Source organism: Zingiber officinale, chromosome 10B, assembly GCF_018446385.1.
Source record: "Zingiber officinale cultivar Zhangliang chromosome 10B, Zo_v1.1, whole genome shotgun sequence".
Lineage (NCBI taxonomy): Eukaryota > Viridiplantae > Streptophyta > Magnoliopsida > Zingiberales > Zingiberaceae > Zingiber > Zingiber officinale.
The window spans coordinates 21,846,605-21,856,307 of record NC_056005.1 but is presented as its reverse complement, the minus strand read 5'-3'; the positions used below and the strand labels follow the sequence as shown (position 1 = coordinate 21,856,307).

The window sequence follows — 9,703 nt, the reverse complement described above, 5'->3', positions numbered from 1 at the left end:
CGAATCCCTCGGGCATTCCTTAGATCGGATATACAAAATGACTAAATTGCAATCTTATTAAAGCAAGAGAGTGGCCAAAGTACAAGTTCAACACACCAAAAAGAAACGAGAAAGCGAGATGCAAAAAAACAATCAAATTTGACTCAGGACGGTCCATGCGAGTTAGTCGTCCAAATACCAGCAAATTAAAGAATGAATTGATTCGGAAGATCATCCACACTTTGGTAGGTCCGACGGCGGAGGAGGCAGCTTCTGGCTGGGAAGGCTCCCGTCGAGGACCAGCCACGCCATCTTCAAGCCCCAGCTCATGTGCGCCTCGATGTGACAATGCATGAACCACACACCTACGTTGATTAATTAATCCATTAGCAACAATTAGTTGATTAAATTTCGCTCCAAATATATTTACCTGGATTGTCGGCCAGGAATCTTATGGCCACCCATCCGCCGGCCGGAACGCCGATGGTGTTCCTCTCCACCGGATCCACCAGGTTGAAATTGGCAGGGTCCTTGGCGGGGTCGAAGTTGCCGGAGCCCTGTCCCACGACGAAGAAGTTGTAGCCGTGGAGGTGCAGCGGGTGGCTCTCCGTGCCAAGAATGCTCGTGTCCTGCATCACCAACTCTACGCTGGCGTTGAACGGAAGCACCACCAGCTTCGTCCCGTTGCCCACCATCGTGTTGTTCGGCGGAGTTCCGGTGTAATTGAACTGGCGGAGTGGGTACACCGGGAAGTCCGGCGTGTAGACGCCCCTCGACTGCCCGAAGTAGTGCGCCTGGAGCAGAGCCGTGGTCGGCATCGCGAACGACACGTTGTTGACGGCGGCCGCGAACTTGGTGCCGTTCGGCCCCTGGCACGTCCCGTTGACCGGGCACGGATTCGTCCCCAGTCCCACGGTGAAGAAGAACCGCCGGCCCACCGACTGCGGCACGTTGGCGGGGAATCGGACCGTCGCCAGGCTGCGCAATTTTCCAGCGAAGTTTGCCGCGAACGACGTGTCGTTGAATGCCGGGAGGGTTGGTTTGTGGAGCGGGAGCTTCTTGTCGAAGGCGGATACGCTGTAGGGTTTCTGATATTCCACAAAGCCGGCGACGGTGGTGTTGTCGAAGGTGGCTTGGCCGGTGGCGTAGGGCCTGGCCTTCATGAGGAACATGGCACCAGGGAAGTAGGGCTTGGTGCGGAGGAGCAGGTTGGTTGTTTGGCCGGGGGATACGAGGACGATCTCGGTGTCGAAGGGCTTCACGTAACCAGCGTCGACTTCGACGACGGTGACGGTGTGGTTGGCGATGCTGAAGAACAGCTCGTCATTGACTGCAGCGTTGATTAGGCGAAGCAAATACACCTTCCCCGGCTTCACCTTCAGCTTGAAGGTATCTGCATGCCAATACGTATATAGTAGATATCATAGGCAAACAATTGGCTAATTATATCAGAATGGTATAGTACGTACGTTGAGCTGAGCAGTTGTACAAGGGACCAGGAAGGCCATTGATCGTGTAGGCATCTGAAACGTTAGGGGCTCCTCCGGTCTGAAGAGCTTGGCTAATGACGGCCTCTGTATCAGTCTTCCACCACTCCCCTGCACGCAAATCAGTTAATTATCCGAGCAACGTCAATAAACGTGCAATAGAATATGTATCGATACCAAGAATGATGGGGACTTCTTTGTAGGGTTTGCCGAAGGGATAGGGAACACCAAGCTTGGGAAGGATGATGATAGGGCCGTAGAGGGTGGCCCTGAGCCATGAGATGTGGGCGTGCCAAAACAGAGTGCCTCTTTGCCCCACAATGGTGAAGTTGTACACATAGCTTTGCCCTGTTTGGATGGGGCATTGGGTCACGTAGGCGGGGCCGTCCGCCCAGCCGCTTCGCAGCTGCCGAACTCCATGCCTGGCAAAAAATGTCATCGAGTCAGGTGCCACTTAACTAAAACTACCCTATTTCTTTCTTAATTATACCAGTGAATGGTGACATTGTGATCGACATGGTTGGTCACCCTGACGACGACTCGGTCCCCTTCTCTGGCGACGATCTTTGGCCCCGGGAACTGCCCGTTCACCGTCAGGATGCTTTTTGTGCTGCAAAGCCGAGTCACATTTGCTATTTGTATCTGCAATGAATCAAATAGGAACACATATACATCAACCATGCAACTTGAATCCACGCCCACGTCAACGAACAACAACATACGTTGAACTTGTAGTGCCTGGTTTGCTCGGCTCGGGTAGCATGTTGAAGCATTAACAGGAAGGAGAAAAGCAAGAGAAGAGGCGGGGAACCCATCCCTGTGCCTAAGTTGATGGATAGTTAATACAACTGATCACAAGGAGATGAGATGGGGTGTGAGAGTTCACGATCAGAGCATATTATATATATACAGAACAGAAGAGGGATGGGGCAGCTAGAACATAAGATTTTGTAATCTATTTGGTGGATATGAGGTCCACAAAGCTTTAGAGTGTAGGCAAAGAAATATTCTACTGATTTACAATGTGACCTTTTTCTGGCTTTTATTCAATCTAGCTCCAAATTAACTGGACATGTAATCCAATCCAGCATTAATTGTTCTCCCACACTACGCAGTATCTTCGAGTCATTTTACTACAAGAGTACAAGGATTGTAGGTGGTACAGAGGTTTGGTGGTGCAGCTGTGCATGTCTTTCTTTTTTACTTTCTTCTCTGTGGTTCTAAGCAAGAGAGAGATGTTTGACCCAACTCGTGTAAAGTAACAAGGATGGTAGGTTTGTACTTAAGAAGGCAAAATGTCATAGTTGCTAGGAAGAGTCAAATCTCATGATTTTTTTTTTCCTGTTGGACAGTAATGACCACGCATAAACAGTTGACATTAAGTTGATTTTAATTCACTATATTCTGCATTGCGTAGTAAAGTTTTGCCTCTAATGCAAGTATGCAGGATAATGAAAGTCTTTTCCGGGGGTTGGTGTTGATGTTATTTATCATATACATTGATCTCCCTTGTCAATTACACCACAAACCGGTGGAGCAGGCATAAATTGATCAATAATTTCAAATTGAATTTATAATAATGCGCTCCGGACAGATTTTGGTAACCTATAAAACCTAGTAAATTGATCAAAAATATAAAGTGCACAGAACAATTAAGTAGACAGCTAATTGTCAAGGAAACGATTAATTCTTTTTTAATATGTACACTAAATAACAGTTACTTTTAACGAGATTTAACTGCCGACGTTTTAAAAACGTCGGCAGTGTTTTTAAATGCCGACCTAAGGCGACATTTACTGCCGTCACTGCGTTCTGCGATCGTATTGACTGACCTCCGATCCTTTGCAATCGTTCGGACCTCCGCCGTTCTTGTTGTTGAGTTCGGAGTTGATAAAGACAGAAGGTTATATATATATATATATATATATATATATATATATATATATATATATATATATATATATATGTGGAAGGATCATATATCCTGGGTATTTTGCAGTCATCAAATTATTTTACAGGACTCGCTTGGAGAGACAAGTCTAGCTTTGTTGATAGCATCCCTTTTATGTGCCCTTCATAGTCTTGGGAAGAATTGCATTTTGTTTATATTATGACAATTGAAGAATGATGCAGAAGCTTGTGTACACAATCAGTTTGGCTGCTCGCAGTTGACAGTTTAGCTTGCGAGGAGAGTCCAAACATGAAAGTTGATATGGGAGCTAAGCTTAAATCTTGGTTTCACTTAACAAGGAAATAGCAAAAAGTGCTTACAGGATACGAGGACCTTTCTGTCTATTAACATCAACTAATCATCATCATCCATAAGAACAAGGATTATAATGTTTTTATCTGGTCCTATACGCATAGCCGAGTTAGTACTTAGATGGTAGATTATCAATCGAATTCCTGCAGGAGTAACAATTCCTTGAGGAATAAAATTCCTCTCAACTATAGATACCATTCTGTTGCCGTGATTTACTCTCTTCACTTCGTTATGGGACCGATGGTGAAGAATGCTTGGGTGAACCAGTCACCTTTTGTCATTTGAAAATAGGTCTAAAAAAGAAAGCGTTTCAGCAAAATATCTATTGTTGAAGGGTGCACCAGAATCAAACATATATTTTGATATTATCAAAGTTTCAAGTTAATTAAGTCTTATTGTAGTGATCTAATAAATTGATCAAGTGTGTAGGATGCAATTAATTTGGAAAGTTCTAGTAGGGTAGTTAGACCTGATACTAGGTAAGAAAAATCTCAGCAGATCATGAAAACAAAACAAGAAGTTCAGATGGATCAAGTGGACCTGACATTTGGCAGGTGGATTCGATGGATCCGGAGGATCCGATATTAAATCAAGTGGAAGCCTTGGCAGGCCAATACGATGCTGAGCAATTAAAGTCCAAATAGGTATGGAGGACATAATGTTTTGTAGATGAGTGAGGTAAGCTCCTTGAGTGAGTGCATTGAGGTCATGTCCTGGTAGGGACAAACCTTAAATATTGATCCAATTGAAGAAATCAACAAGGTTTGTAAGTTGAGATCAAGACAGTCCTAACTGTCATACTCATGCATCATTACTATATATTGTGCTAAATTTGTTTTGTAAAACTTTTATTATTATATATTACTTGTGCTAACTTTGTTTTATAGTTAAACAAAATTCCAGAATTGATCAAAGGTTCGATTGACCAATAGTTGGGATTAGTCGACTGATCCAGCCAGCCTGACATAGATCAGATCGAAGTCTAGTAAATAGGTACACAACATTTTCAGTGAACCGATCAGTGGAATCAGTTGACCGATTAAGCTAGTGTGGCAAAGATCATATTGAAACTCAGCGAATATGGTATACATCTTATTCTGTTGACTGATAAGTTGATAGACGATCAGATTAGATCTCGCAGGAAGGAAAATCCATAGGTTCAATCGACGGATAAGCTTGATCAAGACCGAACAATGAAAATCATAGAATTGAGCTGATTGAACCAAGTCAAATAAGGAAGGGCACAGAGTTCAGTCGACTAATAAGAGATTTAGCCGACGGATAGGTTTAGTTGACTGACTGGAGTTTAAGTCGACCGAACAATACCTATAAAAGAAGATCTCGAAGTCTGAGCCGAGCATCCATTCATTTCGATCACACTCACTGCTTTATCTATGTTGTTGTTGTGTGTGCAAGTTTTGCTACTACTACTCTCAGAGGCTATTCGACAACCTATGCCTAAGACCTAATTTTCATTGTCGATATGTTTTATATCTATACTTTCATTGTAACTGCTCATCTTTTATATCTGTAATATTCAAGTTTTTAGTGAATTGCCCATCGAAAGACATCAAGGATTGTGGGCATTAGAGTAGTAGTCGCTGGACTGCGAACTAAGTAAAAAAAGGAACTATGTTCTTGTGTTTATTTCGTTCCGCTACACTTTGATTTACATTTAAAAGAAAAGATTTCTAACGAACAAGATTCACCTTTCCCTCTCTCGTCTATTAGGATCCTACAATTGGTATTAGAGTTGGTTTGCTCTAAAATAGCTTAATAGTTTTTTGAGCCTTTTAAAATCTTTTCTATTTCTCAAAAAAGTTTTCTTTTCTTTTTCTATAGCACTATTTCTTCTATCTCGCACTACTAATTCCAAGACAAAGTTTTGAAAAAAAAAATTGGTTTACCTCTTATTGCAAGAATGTTGATGTCTCACCAAGAAGGATATAGCATGGTTCATCTTCCGCTATTCAACGGAGAATACTTTAGTTACTGGAAATGGAGGATGGAGTGCTTCCTCAAATCTAACATCAATATGTGGTTCACAATCATAAAGGAATACTCACCACCAACTGAACATGGAGAATCACTAGACCTAGAGAAGTAGAATTCTGAAATGAAAAGGAAGACCCAAGTTGACTACAAGACAATGAATACACTCTAATGCGGTCTAACCAAGAAAGAGCTCAATTGAATTGGTCCATTCGACAATTCCAAAGAATTGTGGGACCAACTAGTCAAATTACATGAAGGAACCAACGAGTCAAAGGTAACTAAACTGGATCTACTTTTAAATTAGTTATTCAATATTAAAATGTTGAATGGAGAAACCGCGACTCAACTACACACAAGAATCAAAGACATCATCGATGGGCTCACCTCATCGGCCACCAACTTGAAAATCAGGACATAATAAAATAAGCTCTAAACTTTTTTTCTTAGAATGTACTGTGGACATCTATGGTGCCTATAAAGTTTCAAAGAATTTTTCTATTATTAAATTAAATGAATTGTTTTGCAAGTTAGAGTTATATGATCAGACTAACTCTAGTCTGACCGAGAAGGGTATAACTTTGCATGTATGTTAAAACAAAAGCAAGAAGGCTAAGTTTAAGTCCACACTGAAACAAGAATCTGAGAGTGAGTCAGACTCATATTTGCACAATGAAGAGGAAATGGTAAACATGTTACGAAAGATGATTACTAAAAAGAAGTTTACCAAAAGAAATATGAAGAAAGTACAAAACACCTCAAACACACCAAAATCTGAGGTAACATGCTACGAGTGCAACAAAAAGAGCTACTACAAATATGAGTATCCTAACCTAAAAGAGGAGAAGCCCGTGTCTTCAAGAACAAGAAAAGCGTTCAAGGCTACTTAGGATGAATCATCTTCAGAAGAGTCGGATGCATAGGAACCGAAGGAGTCGAGCCTCTTGGAACTTATGACAAGAAACGAGGAGTTCAAGATCGAGTTTGAGTCTAATTCTGAATCCGATAGAATCCATAGATTCACATTTATTTCAAAATGACTAGATAAGGTAACCACCCTTTCTAAATATAGAATGCTTAAAGTAATTATATTCTTGTTTAAAAATTTAACTAAATCTGAGCATAAGATTAACTTGCTATTCAAGGAAGTTAACCACCTTAAGGAGCGGGTCAACCTGAATCCTTCAACTAATCTTGGTCAAGATAGAACTTCAACTCAAGTTACAAAACTCGAGGAAGAAAATTCCATCTTAAAAGGTCAAGTGAAGAGATTTAAGAAAATATTAGAAAGTTCAACTTGGGTTCCAAGTATTTGAATATGATGCTTGGGTCCTGATGGGACGATGGAGGGAGGCCTACCTGGCATGGGGTCAACTGTCAGGGTGGAGGTCAAAGTCAAGGTGGTCAATGTCTGAGTGTCAAATGGTCAAACAAAGGACAATTGCAAAGGTCGGTCGGGTAATCAGGGCCCGACCGGCGAAAGACATGTCCGAGCAGACCACCCGTCCAGCTCGGGATGATACGTAAGACAACCAACGCTCAACATGGAGTAGCAAGACACCGAGGTCGACCAGATAACTGGTCCGAACGGGGGAGGACAGGTTGCTACACAGTCACCACACGGAAGAGCCACTGAGGTCGATAGAGTGGAGGGATCCTGGCCGAGCGGCTACCCCGCTCGGCTAAGCAACGTGACTAACCATAGATGGAGAAAGTCTCAGCCGAGCGGCTACCTCGCTCGGCCAAGCAACGAGACCATTGTAGTATCTCTCTATATCCTTTTGGGAGGTAGTGCGGCTGACACGAGGCATGGTCAACAACCAGATCGTACGACGGAAGCTTCTACTGTCTCATCAGGGATATATATGCCCTGTTAAGGTATGTTGTTAAAGGTACTTTCCTGATAGTTCCTTCTATAGAATATATCGGAGAGCGTCCCTATGCCTCGAGAAGCACGTACATCACCCACCAAGGCTCTATATAAAGGGGGGGTCCATTATCAGTGGAGGTATGCGTTATCTACTGTTTATGCATAGTTCTACAGTTGCTATATTTTCTCCACATTCTAGTGACTGACTTGAGCGTCAGAGGGCCAACGCCAGGGATCCCTTCCCTTACTCAGCACTGACGTTACTTGTTTTATAGAGTGCAGTGAGGTCTTCAGCTAGTCAGCGAAGCCACCACATCCCCAGTTTTACACCTTCCCGCTTTCGGGCAGGATCATTTTGGCGTCGTCAGTGGGAACATAGCCTGCATCCGAATGAGAAGATTGAGGATGTGTTGGATCGAGAAGCGCTAGAGGGGGGGGGTGAATAGTGCTCGTGACTATTTCGTTCGATTATCGGAATCGTAAAACTATCGGAGTAATTAAAACGCAGCGGAATAAAAATAAAGAAACACAGAGACACAAGGAATTACTTCGTTCGGAGCCTAAGGCGACTTCTACTCGAAGGCCCGCGATCCTTGATCGCTTTCCGTGGGCAACAACTATAATTTCGAATAGAGTACAAGTATTGCAAATAAGTACAATAGAAAGAACTACGATTATATCCACAACAGTATTGAAATCACAAGTTACGGAGCTCCGGGTCGTCGGAATGTCGCAGCAGCACTTCGTAATGATTTTGATAGCAGCACGTCGAAGAAGGAAAGCCTGGAACTTGATTTCTTGAAGTGCTGCTCGAAGACCCCTTATAAAGGGCATCCAGGGCGCCTTGAAAGCCTCCGAAGGCGCCTCCATAACTCCGAGTCCACCGTGCAGATGAGCGCTGACCATTCTACGCTTATCACCTTGAAGGCGCATTCATAGATCTTCAAGGCGCCTTCCAAGGCGCCTCCATAGCCAACCGAGGCGCCTTCAGCCCTGCTTTGCGGCCAGGTCAGCTTTTGCACCTGAGGCGCCTCCAAGCTCCATGGAGGCGCCTCAGACACTGTTCAGCCGAGGGAAAACTTCATTATTTTACACCTACAATACATGTTAGTCCCAAACAATATCCTGCAACACAAAGTTAGCATAAAACAACAGAAAATATGATAGCAGATTAATGACAGTCTCCGGACTGTCCGGGTCTGACTTCGGATTTCCGTCCGGAAACCCTAGGTCGACCCGACGCCTACTGTTCCCTCTACGGGGAACGCGTCCTCACCTACCTCACTCAGGAGATTTACCTGATGCCAGTGCGATCCTCCAGATCGACTGGACTTTTGCTCAGCACTCGACGCTTTCGGACTTTCTGCTGGACATCCGCTTCCCGGCTAGTCCAGTCTTCCACCTGGTTCGCGACACCAGGACTTTCCACCTAGGGTTACCACCCCCTAGGACTTTTGCCTGAAGCCATCGACCTGCCAAGACTTTCCGTATAGGGTTACCACCCCTATGACCTAGGGTTACCACCCCCTAGGGTTTTCCCTTTGCCTAACCGCAGCTAGGACTTTCCTCCACCTAGGGTTACCGCCCTCTAGGACCTAGGGTTACCACCCCTAGGGTTTTCACCTGCCTAACCGCAGTTAGGACTTTCCTGAAACACTCATTCAACATGTTAGATAACAACAAGACTTAACTTTGAACCCTTTGCTATTATCAAAACTTGGGTTCGATCGTCGGATGCTTCCCGCACCAACAATCTCCCCCCTTTTGATTATGGCAACCCAAATTCAAAGTTAAGTAAAACAAATGCATAAGTATATTAAAAAGTTTTAAGTGAGCAAGGTTAAGTATGTAAATTCAAATGAACGCCTAACTTAAGCTAACACTTAAACCTTTGTGAAGCTCCCCCTTAATACAGGGTTTCCTTTTTGAATTTAAATAAAGTTTTATTTTTGAATTACCTACTCTCCCCCTTAATAAAACACTTTTTACCTTTGATTTTGAATTTCCTACTCTCCCCCTTTGCCATATATCAAAAAAATAAGCAAAAATAGGCAGTTGATTTTTAAAGATTGATAACAAGATTTTGAAAACACTTAACAGTTTTTCATTTCT

At 43.3% G+C, this 9,703-nt stretch overlaps 1 protein-coding gene across 1 annotated transcript; it reads right to left on the bottom strand.

The window, feature by feature from the left end:
* Positions 1-31: 31 nt before the first annotated feature.
* Positions 32-2,348, bottom strand: LOC122030212 (laccase-4-like). The gene is made up of 6 exons (XM_042589386.1): positions 2,189-2,348; positions 1,957-2,108; positions 1,644-1,888; positions 1,449-1,577; positions 410-1,372; positions 32-344 (listed from the first exon to the last, which is right to left on the bottom strand). The coding sequence occupies exons 1-6, from the start codon at positions 2,279-2,281 to the stop codon at positions 211-213; spliced, it is 1,716 nt and encodes a 571-aa protein (XP_042445320.1). The 5' UTR covers positions 2,282-2,348; the 3' UTR covers positions 32-210.
* Positions 2,349-9,703: the final 7,355 nt, after the last annotated feature.